Here is a 14,233-nt window from a genome sequence, read left to right as displayed (position 1 = left end):
CCTGTTATAGTGCTTGAGCAGTTAAGAATGATGGGGGAAATTCATTAATGAAAAGAGAGCAAGTTACTGGGGCAGAATGTGAGGAGGGTAGGGAGAGAGTATATGGCCCTGTGGGTTATGATTAATTATGGTTAAGAGATCAGTACCAGTCCTAGTGTTTTTGAGTGGTTTTCTTTTAATCATATAACCGGTCTACAATTCAAATGTCCCCACTGATTCATCTTGAAGGACTCCTTCCTCCTCCTCCAAAGGCAAGTGCACTCATAGTGCTGGCCTGTTTTTGTAGGGAGAGGGGCACTGCAAAAACTATGTTATGTCTTTTTAAATATTGGTCCTCACGACAACCTTGTGAGGTAGATCATGATGCAACCCAGTTTACAGATGGGTAATTGAAGACTGAAAGGTAGTGATGTCATAGTGCTGGCCTGTTAGGAAGTGGGAGGGAACACTCTTTGAAGTAATGGAAAGGAAGACAGGACAACTTACAGTTATAAAACTGCTGCCTTTTGTATGGCGTCTGATGGTCTTTGACTCCTTTCATGCATAAAGAGCAAGGATTGTCCCTAAACCACGTAGAAGATTTGTCATAGCGTTGGCTGCTAAACTGCCACTTGGATCTAAAGGAAAATGTGTTGATGGAATAGACCATACCATTTCAGAGTGCAGGTGTGAAATTTTTCACTACAAAAAAATCCCTCCAAGTTTTTTTTTAAACCCTACCTTATCAAGGAGAAAATGGCTAGATGCCACCTATTCCTGTGTGCTAGTTGTCTACTTACAGGGAGTTAAAAAAACAGGGAGCCCTCCTTTGCTAACGTTTTGCTAACTCCTTCCCCATTTTAAGGAGGTGGGGGTGTTAAATCTATCTATAATGATCAGATGGTGGCTTTAATAGTTTTGTAACTATGTTCAGTTCCTGTTTACACAGAATTTTTATCCTGGCTTAGTCATTTAAAGCTATACCACTGTAGCCCATTGCCCTATAAAGGTTCTGAGCATTACATGCCAGGCTGCCAGCTGGATTGTGACTCAGAGAAGTTTTTGTTGTTGTTGTTTTTGATAGTGGTTTACCAGGAAGCAGTACCTATCATTCTTTCAGTTGTTCAGCTGACTCACTGGATATCCAGGAAATAACTGGGAATTTATGGGAAAGGGAATCTCTTGTTTCAGATCAGATATGCAAGTACCATGTGATGGCACACACACATATCTGGTTGGGATGCTGCTGTGCAAGCTTATTAAAACAATTTGCATTGTTTCCATCTAGTTCATTGTTTCATTCCAGTGCCTGAAATCCTTTTCGGGTGCTATTTTAACTGAGGGTGGGAAGGGAGATCTTCAAATGCCTGTCCCATCTCTGGGGGAATTCTAGCTACAAGACTGAAAGGAACCCAGCTAGCATGGCCCTTGGATTCTCATGTACCCAACCAAATATCACAAGTGTTAAGAGGAATAGCTAGTTGTCTGAATTAATATTTTCTCTAATGACAATGCTGCTTTAAACACTAGAAACTGTGAGACCATTAGTAAATGATCAAGAATATCTTAATGTCCCAATCCTGTGCATGCTTGCTCAGTAGTAAGTCTCATTTGCTCAATTGGTTTTACTCTCAAGTAAGTGGGCAAACAATTGCATGCTAACAGTCTGTCAAATGTTCATGGGCAAACATAACATTGTCTGAGATGATGTTGTCTTTGGGCCCCAAAAGATTCCCCAACCACCATCTTTCTTGCCTATCCTCACTGATTTGGCACCATTTGTTTGTTTTAAGTGGTGCTTTCTGGTTGCTGGAAATAGTGATCCCAGGCAATTAGGGATCCCATAGCCAGTGTGTTCAGAACAAAAACAGATTTAGAGCCTGTGGCTTTGTAAAGTCAGAAAGGGGAGAGAGAAGGCTGAGCATGGGAAGAAAAAGAAAAGAATTTTACAAACTCTTCTCATCCTCTGTTTTCCCATAGCACTCCAGATTTTGTTTTTTGTTGTTAGTTTTATTTTGTCTTGATTATTTGGCTTTGACTGTAAGAAAGACAGGTTTGTAACAACTAGGTCTGATGGTCCACAGCTGGCAGCTTGTACAACTTGGTAAAACCTATGTTGAGTTTTGACTTTAGTAGTAAGAGTGTTTAAAGAGAAATGTTTGTCAGCTGCTTAATTGTTCATCTTTACAGAGACTATAATTCCCCATAAATAGATGGCAGGTCTCTTGGCATTAATGCCTGCTGGTTCCTTTAGGCGAACAAGCATGAAATGTTATCTGGAAATCTGTCAGATTGGGATAAATCTAGGGTTTCAGCTAATCATTCTGTCTCGTAGGGGAAGAAATGGGTCTGGTCTACTAGGGGAAAGGTTTTTCCACTAATAATTCTGCATTTTTAAAAACTTGTTTCTTGCAGCAGAATCTCTCTTCTCATACTGGCAAAGATTCCAGTACTATCCGCATTCCAATTGTGGCCACTAACGCCACCTGCATAGTGCGAGTTGCTGCCATCACAAAAGGTGGAGTTGGGCCGTTCAGTAATCCAGTGGGAGTTTTTATTCCAGGAAATGGTAAGTTGGAATAACGTAGTGATATGAGTTAAGGTGAGATTCAAATTCAGGATTGTGCAATAACAGTTGATCTGGAACCAAAGTTGCAAGCAGAATGTATACAGAAGTTGGAAGAGACCATCCACTAGTCTAAAACAAAGCACGGAGGGGCCACAGCTTAGTTGTAGAACACCTGTTCTACATATAAAAACATTTCTAGGTTCATTCCCTGATGTATCTGGTCTGAGGATCTCAGGACCCCTGAGATCTTGCAGCAGCCTTCCCCAACTTGGTGCCCTCCAGACGTTGTTGGACTGCAACTCCCATCATCCCCAGCCATGGTCATGCTGGCTGAGGTGAAATAATAATTATATTTCCTGCTCACCCTTCACCAGTAGGTCCCAGGGCAGGTTACAGAAATTTAAAATACAGTATTAAAAACAAATAAAACACATTGCATTCACAGGAACAGAGTGAGTCCTGAAGACATACATCTCAAGTGCCGACAGCCAGACCACTGTTAACCAGATATTTTGCTATTCTGAAAACAAGCTTTCATCCTTTAAATCAAAGTTGGCATGTCATAAATGGAAAAACCTGCATTTAAAAGAATTACATGATGAAAAAGGTGTATTTGGGTATATTTAGTTTAGAAAAAAGGTATGGAGAAAGTGGACAGAGAGAAGTTTGTCTCCTTTTCTCATAATAAAAGAACTTGGGGTCATCCAATGAAGCTGAATACATAGTTAAACTATGGAATTCACTCCCACAAAAGGCAGTGATAGCCACCAACTTGGATGGCTTTAAAAGAGGACTAGACAAACTCATGGAGGATAAGGCTATCAGTGGCAACTAGCCATGATGGCTATGCTCAGCCATGGAGGCAGTATGCTTCTGAATACCAGTTGCCGCAGGAGGGGAGAGTGCTGTTGTGCTTTTGGGCTTCCGATAGGCACCTGGTTGACCACTGTGAGGACAGGATGCTGGACTTGATGGGCCACTGGCCTGATCCAGCAGGCTGTTATTAATGGTGGGGAAACTGGGACAGGCAAAAAGAACTTCCTTTTCAAACTGTGTACAGTTAAACCCCAAGATTTGCTACTAAAGATGTGATGGTGGCCATCAACTTACATTGATGGTGGCCATCAACTTCAAAGCTTTTTAAAAAATGTTTTTAAAGTTGTTTTGTTTTAATGTATTTTAATGCCTGTTTTTGTGATGTTTTAAAGTGTTTTAGTGCTTTTGTTTGCTGCCCTGGGCTCCTGCTAGGAGGAAGGGTGGGATATCAATCAATCAATCAATCAGGCTTTAAAGTTGCTGGAGAACAATAGTGGGAGAGTGCTATTGCACTCATGCCCTGCTTGTGAGCTTCTCATACCCACCTGATTGGTCACTGTGGGGAACAGGATGCTGGACCAGATAGGCCTGTAGTTTGATCCAAAGCAGCTCTTATGTGCTCTAGGTGGGGCATTGCACCCACTGGCTCCACCCTCACTACAGCCTCACTGTTGGAAAGAACTAAGCATGAAAGTGACGTGTTTTCATGAGCAGTGTATAACCCCCGACAAAGAACACTCATAGAAGTTGGAGCAGCTCTTTCAAGAGTGGGGACCTCTGCACCCACAGCAGGTTCTGTTCATGGTTGCCCAAACTCCGTGAGAACTCTTATCAGCTGTCAAACTTACAGGAGCACTTACCTGTGGGGATTAGCTGGCTGGCAGAATGTGTGAACCAACTCATGGGACTGTATATGTGTATGTATGATGAAATGTATATCCACCTTTCTACGCAAATGCTTTGCAACAATTTTAAATGAACGGTATAACGACGATTTAATATACAACCAAGCAGCAAAAAATTGCAAGAAAAATCTTGGAATGAGAGAGACCATCACTAAAAATGCCCACCAAAATAATACTGTCTTCATTGCCCACTTAAAAGTAGGTGATATGGGGTTCAGAATCCACCTCCCTGGGGAATCAATCCATTATGCGGGCACCATAATTGAAATGGCCCCTTCTCATGGTTGGTTGAGGTGCTTCAGGAATAAATGGGCCAAGAGAGGTTGTATTGTAATCTAGCTGAAACTTTAATCAGACCAGTTCAGAATATGTAAATCTAATGGAACTACCGAGTTGCATCAACTTCACATGCATGAAAAATGTTATTGTGAATCTCCCCCCATAACAGCTCCCAGTCCCCAGACTGTATGAAGATGCCAGTCTCCTTTTCTCCGTAACGTATGTTATTGTCCTAGGTTTAATATCCACTGCCCCTTCTTCAACTTCAGCATCTAGAAACACGGATTTACTTACAATAGTGCTTGGGTTTATATGTGGAGTTGTCATCGTTGGGTTAATCCTGTATGTGTCTGTGATTATCAGGAAAAGATTTACAGAGGAGGCCAAGTTTGGGTAAGTACACAAAGGAAGACAAGACGCTAATAACCTAAGCTTGGGAATTAGTTTCTTAAGACCAATTCATGCCTTTAGCCACAATTCGCTGATTGGGTGATGAGGGAGTTTGCTGGCTTTCAAAAGAGCTGACATTAATGTCCACCTTAGGAGTTCAACCAGAATACTTGCATGCATCTAGGATATTCACAATCCCCTGTGACAAAGCTGCTTCTAAAATTTATATTAAACAAGATAGTTGAATATTGGTCAGGGTGGTTGGTTAGTTGAGTGCTGAAATGGTTTGGAACCCACGCTTGGCCCAAGACACAGAGTTACAGCCCATGTAGTGCTGTGCGAATGTTCCATCAGTGCAAGAATTTCTGCTTGCACAACAGAATGTTCTTCCCCATCACGTATCTCCTATATCTTTTCTAGGTTCCCCCCCCCCCCCATGCTCCAAAGCAAATTTGAGGAGGGTGCAGTGTGCAGGCGGGGAGAGGAGAGGGTAGTCCTTGCTGCGCAAGGGGAAATCTTTGGGCTGACAGGATGTGTTAGTTCAGTGGTTCCCAAACTTTATTTTCCCCATGGACCACTGGAAAGTTGCTGATGGCCTTGACAGGCCACTTAATGATTTTTTTTCTGCTTGTTGTAGCTATTGTCATGCACTGCGCTTAAATGATTTTCAGCTGAATTTTTATTGCTTCTTTTATTTCTTACATTGTGTCTTCTTGTATGACAATTTGCATTCCATAGAAATTCAATAAAATGCAACATAAGAAATAAAAGAAGCAATAAAATGCAATTAAAGTATTGCAAACATGCTGCTGACCACCTGATTGAAGCTCTCGGATGACTCGCGGTCCACAGACCACAGTTTGGGAACCCTTGTGTTAATTGAATGCTACTCTAAGTTAGGCTGAAATTGTATGCACTCTTACATGGCAATAAGCACCATTGAACACAGTGGGTCTTACTTCTGAGTAAACATGCAAAGGATTGCACTATTAGTGCCCTTTGTTCTCCAGCTATGAAATGGAAATAATAATAGCTAACAAGAGTGGGAAAGGATGTGCAAGATTCACAGATGGGTACAATCCAGCCGAAGTTAATCACTTAGTTAAGATTTCAATGGGAGATCGGCAGTGTGGTTACTCAGAATTAAGTCCCACATAGGTCAGAAGGACTTACTCCCAAGTAAGTTTGCACAGGCCTGCAGCCCTAAGTATCTGTTTAATTTTCTCCTGCTGAAATGAACTGGGACTTATGCAAGCTGAATCTTGGCTCCATGATGGCCCAAGGAGTAGTAAGAGACAACACAAGATGTAAATTCATGTAATCAGCAGATTTGGATAATAGAGGCTCTGTAACCTTTTTGTGAAGCAGGATTCATTTGAGCATGCGATTGTGAGTAGTTTTCTAACTGCTGAAGGTCTTAATTGTCTTGGATGTTTTTACAGCAAAACGCACAGTAAAGTCTCTCTGAACTTCAGACCTCTCTGGTCTGCGCTCTCAGTCTTCGGTCGCCTTCAGTATATTGGTACGCTTTATAGCTGCCTCTGCCCTGTTGGGGTTGCCACGCAGGGCCACATTATGACTTTCCTGGGCCCTAGGCACTTTTGCCTTCGTGGGCCCCTCCCACCATAATAATAACTTTAAATACTTCAACATTTTATTTTTTTTCTGTTTTAGGCAAAATTTAATAGATTTTTGTGGGCCCTAAAAGTTTCATTTTTTTCTGATGTGAGAAAAAAATTAAAACATTTTCTTCGAGCCTAAAAGTTCATTTTTTTCCTTCTGTTTTTAAAAGAAATTAAAACATTTTCGTGGGCCCTAGGCACTGTGCCTACTGTGCCTAATGGATAAGTCTGCCCTGTTGCCACATTGCAAGCCAGAAACCCATGTGGTACCATGGCTTCTCCTACTTATTCTTTCTCTGGTCCTGTTGTCCACTCTCTCGCCTACCTGTGGTGTGGCCCACCTGGAGTTCTATTCATTCCGGAAGGATGAGGGCAGGGGGCAGATGACACTAGTGCAGAAAAAACCAGGGGAACAACCTAAATTTGCTTGATCACTTGCTGCAGATAACCAGGTTAGAACCTGAAACCCGTAATCTGTAGCCCCCCACATGTTGCTAGGCTCCAACCGCCATCAGCCCCAGCTGGTATGGCCAGTGATTAGGGATGATGGGAATTGTAGTCCAACAGCATCTATAAGGCCAGAGGTTCCCCCTCATTCCTACTTTACATCCTGCATGTTTTTCAGCTGAACCACAACATCTTGCCAAAGGAAATCCAATGATTATGTGGAGAAGAGAGTTCAGTTTTATGCTGTGCCACCATAGTCAGATGCAGTATGCCTCTGAACACCAGTTGCTGGGATTCACAACTTGGAGAGAGTGCTTAGGTGCTGCTTTTGGGCTTCTCAAAGGCATCTGGTTGGCCACCGTGAGAACAGGATGGGCCACTGGCCTGATCCAGCAGGGCTCTTCTTGTGTTCTTATCAACCTAAATTTGCATCTTGCGCAACATCTTGCCAAAGGAAATCCAATGATTATGTGGAGGAGGGAGTTCTGTTTTCTTGGGAAATATTTTGGTTTTTAAAAACTTGAAAAGACTTCACCATATAATTGAGAACGTTTTTGGACTTTGCATGCTGGGCTCCTTCTGGGAGGAAGGGCAGTATAGAAGTTTATTATTATTATTATTATTATTAAAATGTAAACATTTATTGGGGGTTTGTGTCTGAAAGCTATCTAGGTTGAAAAGTAAAAATTGAATGAAATTGTTCGGTGATTTCAAAGAAAGTGTATGCTGAACTAAATTAGCTTTGACCACATCCTTCACCTTACATTTCATAGAATCACAGAGTTGGAAGGGGTGTACCCCCTGCTCAATGCAGGAATGCAACTTAAAACATATGCCACATGCCTCCAGTGTTGAAGAGCCCACCACCTCCCTAGGTAATTAGTTCCATTGTCGTACCGCTCTAACAGTTAGAAAGTTTTTCTTGATGTTCAGTCGAAATCTGGCTTCCTGCAACTTCAGCCCATTATTCTGTGTTCTGCACTCTGGGACAATTCTGGCCCTTCTCTGTGTGGCAACCTTTCAAGTACTTGAAGAGTGCTATCGTATCTCCCCTCAGTCTTCTCTTTTCCAGGCTAAACATGCCCAGTTCTTTCAGTCTCTCCTCATAGGGCTTTGTTTCCAGTCCCCTGATCATCCTTGTTGCCCTCCTTTGAACCTGTTCCAGTTTATCTGCATCCTTCTTAAAGTGTGGTGTCCAGAACTGGACCCAGTACTCATGATGAGGCCTAACCAGTGCCAAATAGAAAGGAAATAATATTCACACAATTTGGAAACTATACTTCTGTTAATATAGCCTAAAATAGCATTTGCCTTTTTTGCTGCCACATCACACTGTAGGCTCATATTCAGCTTGTGATCAACAACAGTCCCAAAATCCTTCTTGCATGTAGTATTGCTGAGACAAGTATGCCCCATCTTATAACTGTGCATTTGATTTCTTTTTCCAAGGTGTAGAACGTTGCAGTTATCCCTGTTAAATTTCATTCTGTTGTTTCCAGCCCAATGCTCCAGCCTATCAAGATCCATTTGAATTTTGTTTCTGTTTTCCAGGGTATTAGCTATTCCTCCCAATTTTTTATCACCTGCAAATTTGATAAGCATTCCCTGCACCTCCTCATCCAAGTCATTAATAAAAATGCTGAAGAACACTGGGCCCAGGACTGAGCCCTGTGGTACCCCACTCATTACATCCCCCCAGTTTGAGAAGGAACCATTTTTAAGCATTCTTTGAGTACAGTTCTGTAGCCAACTATGGATCCACCTGATAGTTGTTCCATCCAGCCCACATTTAGCTAGCTTGCTAATCAGAATATCATGGGCCACTCTATCAAAAGTGTTGCTGAAATCAAGATATATTATGTCCACAGTCTACCCAAGGGAGGTTACCGAATCAAAAAATAAGATAAGATTAGTCTGGCAGGATTTGTTCTTGATAAGTCCATGTTGTCTTCTAGTAATCACTGCATTGTTTTTAAGGTGCTTACAGATTGGTTATAATCTGCTTCAGAATTTTCCCAGGGATCTATGTCAGGCTGCCTGGTTTGTAGTTCCCAAGTTCCTCTTTTGCCCTTTTTGAAGATAGGGACAACATTAACCCTTCTCCAGTCATCCAGCACTTCACCCATACTCTACAATTTCGTAAAGATAATACAGTGATTCCGAGAGTTCTTTAGCCAGTTCCTTCAATACTCTAGGATGCAGTTCACCGGGCCATATTTAAAGCAGTATCATACTATTTGAAACAGTCATGGCTTCCCCCAAAGAATCCTAGGAAATGTAGTTTGTTAAGGGTGCTGAGCATTGTCTGAAAACCCCTATTCCCCTCACAGAGCTATAATTCCCAGAGTTCCCTGGAAAAAGGGTTTGGTTGTTAAACCACTTTGAGGGAACTGTGGCTCTGTGAGGTTAATAGTGGTCTTTTAACAACACTCAACACCCTTAACAAAGTACAGTCCCCAGGATTCTTTGGGGGAAGACATTACTGTTTAAAGTGGTATAGTTGTGATGGAAATGTAAGGTGCAGATGGTGCCTTTCTGAAGGAAATATGCCCATGGTTATTGTAAAATTGGGGGTTATTCTGTCAATGGGAATCAGGCAGAAGTTATGTGGTGCAGCCCTCTAGAAATAGCACAGGCTGTGCTGTGCAACTGTTAGTCTTGTTTACAACACACAACGCTTTTAATCCTTAGTCATTTCTAACATGGGAGGCTGCTGGAAAACAATCCTTACATAAAGGCCCATTGTAGTCTAAGCGCACAAAACTCCTTCCCTTGTGACCTTATACAATAAAGTTCCAAAGAGATCAGCTCTTGCCCTTTCCTTTTAAGACCTTTTGAAATAACCAGCTGTTCTGAGTGTCCCAAAAATATTTTTTTCATAATGTGCCTCTGGAAATTTGGCTCGGCTGAAACCTGAATGCAAAATATACTGTAATGCCTTAATTGGTGTTTATGTAGGTGCATCTGCACATCTGGGCAAGAAAGGCATGATGTGTTTCCCACATATACACAAACAGATCTAGTAGACTGAACCCTAAAGAACAGCAGCCAGCAACTCACAATAACATTTGATGAAAGTAAGGGCGAGGAATCTTTTTCAGACTGAGGGCTGCATCCCCATGTGGACAACCTACACACACTCACACACTCCTCTCTAGCCTCCCCTGCAGGCAACCAAGAGATATTATTGGAGTTTAAGGACAAACTTCCTCCAGCCAGACAAAAGCACTCAAAATAGGGCTGGTGAGGGATGTGGCTGCATAGGAGCTGTGGCCTGGGGAAAGTCCCAAGGGCCAGACATAGACGCCTGGAGGGGCGGATTCCACTGCCCCACTGACATGGAGCCACCAGCCGCCACTGGTTGGCGCATATGCTTTATGACAAGCTTTCCCCAACCTAGTGCTATCCAGTTGTTTTGGATTTTCCTGTCAGCCCCAGCCATCCCAGCTTTCTAGTCTGGCTATTAAAAATGGGGGCAGGTGGACGTTTTACGTGAGGGGGTGACACCTGGCCCTACCTCCCTGTGCTTTTTTGCTTTCAGATATTTCCCCCTTGCCAGCTAACTTCCGGGATCGGAGCCGGGTTTGGAAAGGGCAAGAGCTGATCTCTTTGGAACTTTATTGTATAACGTCACAAGGGAAGGAGTTTTGTGCCCTTAGACTAGAATGGGCCCTTAGCCAGTAAGCTACACCAACTTTCAGCAGAGAGGCTTGTTGGGTTTGGCTGTAGGGTAACCTTGGCTGTTTTCATACATAGAGCTTATTGTGTTAGTTTAATGGATTAAAATGGTAGCATGTCTGTCCCGATTTCTGAAATTCCTTTTACACTGCAGTACCTGTTGGGTTATTACTATTATTATTTATTTATTAGATTTTTATACCGCCCGACTAGCAATAGCTCTCTGGGCGGTGAACAACAGAAATACAATAAAATCACACAATATAATACAACAAAGCATATAAAATAAAACAATCTAAGAACAGTTACAGCACATTTAAAACTAAGTGACTTAAATTAAAATGCCTCAGAGAAGAGGAAGGTTTTAACTTGGCGCCGAAAGGATAACAATGTCGGCGCCAAGCGCACCTCCTCGGGGAGACTATTCCACAATTCGGGGGCCACCACTGAGAAGGCCCTAGATCTTGTCACCACCCTCCGGGCCTCCCTATGAGTCGGAACCCGGAGGAGGGCCTTCGTAGTAGACCGTAGTGTACGGGTCGGTTCATATCGGGAGAGGCGTTCCGACAGGTATCATGGTCCCGCGCCGTATAAGGCTTTATAGGTTAATACCAACACTTTGAATCTGGCCCGGAAGCATATTGGCAACCAGTGCAGGGTTAAGGAACAGTACCTTTTTCAGCCGACATACCGGCATTTCACGCAACTGTCTTTCACATGGCTGTAATGAACGTCTTGCTTTTGACCCTCACCCATTATATGCATGCACACCGTGGTTCCCCACTGTGTGGGAGGTCTAAGATCTCATCTGTCGCCGTGCAACCCCTCTCCCTTTAACATCTGACATACATGCATGTATATACATTTAGTTGTACAGACACAGGGGTGGGTGGGAAATGATGCTGCTACCTGCGCTTACACCGGAATACCAATACATTTTTTGTCAGACGAAACAAAAGTGCACATCTAAAGGGCAGGAAGGGACTGCATGCTGAGATGCTAGTGAAAACCTGCAATTTTCCGGGCTCCCAAGCTTGCAAACAGATTATTTCTGGTATTATTTATCACAAAAATTAGCACTAAACTTGTGCTATATTCCACTAGAATTCCAGAACTAGCTTGTCCTTTGTCTGAAAGATCAAATACAATGCTCAAATTACCAGGTAAGAAATCATCAGAATAACAGAATAAAGTGCAGTGTAAAAGCAGCCCTTATTATCAGATTTGCAAAAGTCCAGCAGTTTAATACAAGTGGACAGTGTTATTCCTGATTGCTCAGTTCCATCACACCAAATCAAAGCTCAGATATCGTGAAATGTCACCCTTTTTTGTGTTCTGTTTTTCTGGTCAAGGATATATGTGTACATATAAATTAGAGATGGGCGAGAAATTTGATTCAATTCACATGTAAAGTTGAATCTATCATATTTGCCCTTTGCAAAGCAGTGTGAGAACTGAAACACAGCCATCCTTCGAAATTTATACTTATTTCAGTTTTGCAATGCAGTTCGCCAACTAACCAGTGTTTACAGAAATTCATATGTTTGGGGAAAGTGTGTATAAAAATGAATATATGAGTGAAAATAATATACAAAAATGCATTATGCCACCCTGGGCTCCTGCTGGGAGGAAAGGCGGGATATAAATCAAATAGTAAATAAACAAAAATTATATGATGAGAAATTGCTTGTAAAAATGTGTACATTAGTCAAAATTGCCTACAAAACTGTGTTTATTAGGAGAAATATGCACTAAAATGCTGGAGGATTTTAATGGGGTTTTTTTTTTAAAAAAAGGGCAAATTACTGCAGAAATGTGGAGAATTGAATTTAAGATGGGAAAATGGGAAATTGATAAAACCGAAATTGACAGATCTTTCCACCCCTAACATACACATATTAGACGAAATAGGGAAACTGAACTTTTGAGTTGACTGGGGACGTTGCTGGCATGGATGCTGATTTTAGTTCTGTTTAGATGGAAGGTTCTTTCCAAGGGTGGTGGTGGTGATGATGATGATGATTTTCAATTTCTATCCTGCCCTTCCTCCTATAGGAGCCTAAGCCGGAAAACAACCAAGAAGTAAAACAATACAATTAAAATAAAACAAAACATATTTAAAACAATAAATATGGTTTAAAAATGAACAATATTTAAAAACACTAAGAATAGCTGCTGCCGGGGGGGTGGGGAGGATTTCCTTTTAATTGCTTTGTCCCTTACAACTCAGAAGGTCTTGTTTTCTTTTTGAGAAGCTGGAACTGCAAGCCAGAAAGGAAAAATAAAATTGTGTATGGAAGTGAAAGTGTATAGTTTTTGTGGTATTATTAGTGAGAATGCTGTTACAGGAATAGGAAATTGTAACTTGCATAGTTCTCCCCCCCCCAAAAAAAAATAGCTGGGTGACTCAGTGTTTCTTTTACAGTCAAGTTTAGTTCGGGTGTCTGTTGAGATAAAGCAATGGAACTGAGTGCATTGCATGATGCCACCAGAGGAAAAAATGACGGGAGAGAATGCTGGCATTTTGTATTGTTTTTCATTCATTGTGAGCCCAACACCTGTCCATGACGACTCTGGCCCCTTTTTGCAGCTGCAGCCCCATGCTTCCCAAAAGAATTCAAGCTGATGGGAACACTATTGTGTTGGCATTAAAATGTTGTGTTTCTGCCCACCCTCCATTAGGTATGCCTTCAGCAGCGATGAATCAGGACTGGCTGTAAATTACAGAGCAAAGAAGTCCTACTGCCGCACAGCTGTTGAACTGACGTGTAAGTTTTAGATTTGTCACTACAGCTATTTTGTTTGGTTTGCTGGCATTACCACAGGATTATGCATTTGGTGGAACAGAACAATTCATCTGAGGCCCTCCTCTGGGTGCTGCCTCTGAGCAAGGTGCAGAGGATGGTGATAAGGGAGAGACACCACCATGGAGGCACCACCTACAAAAAGCCCACCTCACTGCACACAGCACATTAGGAAAGAGGCCACACATAACTCATCTGCATTAATAGTCTATTAATTAGTAGCCCATTAATTTTCTGTTGGCAGAAAAGTCCCCTTACAATAGGAAGCAGTCAGTCATTAGATTATTCACCTGTGGCCTGAAGTGGTACCTACCATGTGATTCTACAACTTGCTTACAAGCTCTTAAGTGGAAGCAGAAAAGAGGATCTGCTTTCTTCGTACCAGCTGACGACCTCTTGTGGTCTTCGGCATGTGATGTGAAATGCATACAGTGCCCTTTTTCCTAACTCATCAAAAGGCTTCCGTTGCAGTGGGCAGCCTTGGTGTGAGTGAAGAACTGCAGGAGAAACTCCGGGATGTTGTGATTGTCAGGAACAACCTGGCTCTGGGGAAGATCTTGGGAGAGGGTGAGTATCACACGTCCTTCTCTGTAGACTGGCATGAGCGAGCTCCCACTTGCCCTCTGCTGGGCAAGGTGCAAGTGCACTTCCTTAGCTTCTGTGAGACCAGACTTGGGGTGCAATCCAACTTGCATTTATACCAAGCTGAGGGGAGTTGGATGCAGCGGATCTCCAGCTGAGCCG

General features: G+C 42.3%; 1 protein-coding gene across 3 annotated transcripts in view; it reads left to right on the top strand.

Moving 5' to 3' along the window:
* The window catches only part of MERTK (MER proto-oncogene, tyrosine kinase), an 83,016-nt gene that overhangs the window by 48,636 nt on the left and 20,147 nt on the right, over nt 1-14,233 (top strand). For 2 of the 3 annotated variants that reach the window (XM_061625525.1, XM_061625528.1), the window contains exons 9-12: nt 2,395-2,548; nt 4,785-4,941; nt 13,368-13,453; nt 13,961-14,056. In XM_061625525.1, coding sequence (XP_061481509.1) covers nt 2,395-2,548; nt 4,785-4,941; nt 13,368-13,453; nt 13,961-14,056 — 493 coding nt within the window. The remainder of the gene's footprint in view (nt 1-2,394; nt 2,549-4,784; nt 4,942-13,367; nt 13,454-13,960; nt 14,057-14,233) is intronic. The other variant, XM_061625526.1, reaches the window with a different exon arrangement.

This window comes from Rhineura floridana, chromosome 4 (assembly GCF_030035675.1).
Source record: "Rhineura floridana isolate rRhiFlo1 chromosome 4, rRhiFlo1.hap2, whole genome shotgun sequence".
Taxonomy (NCBI): domain Eukaryota; kingdom Metazoa; phylum Chordata; class Lepidosauria; order Squamata; family Rhineuridae; genus Rhineura; species Rhineura floridana.
Note: the sequence above shows the minus strand (reverse complement) of the source record. Positions and strands in the feature narration are given on the sequence as shown.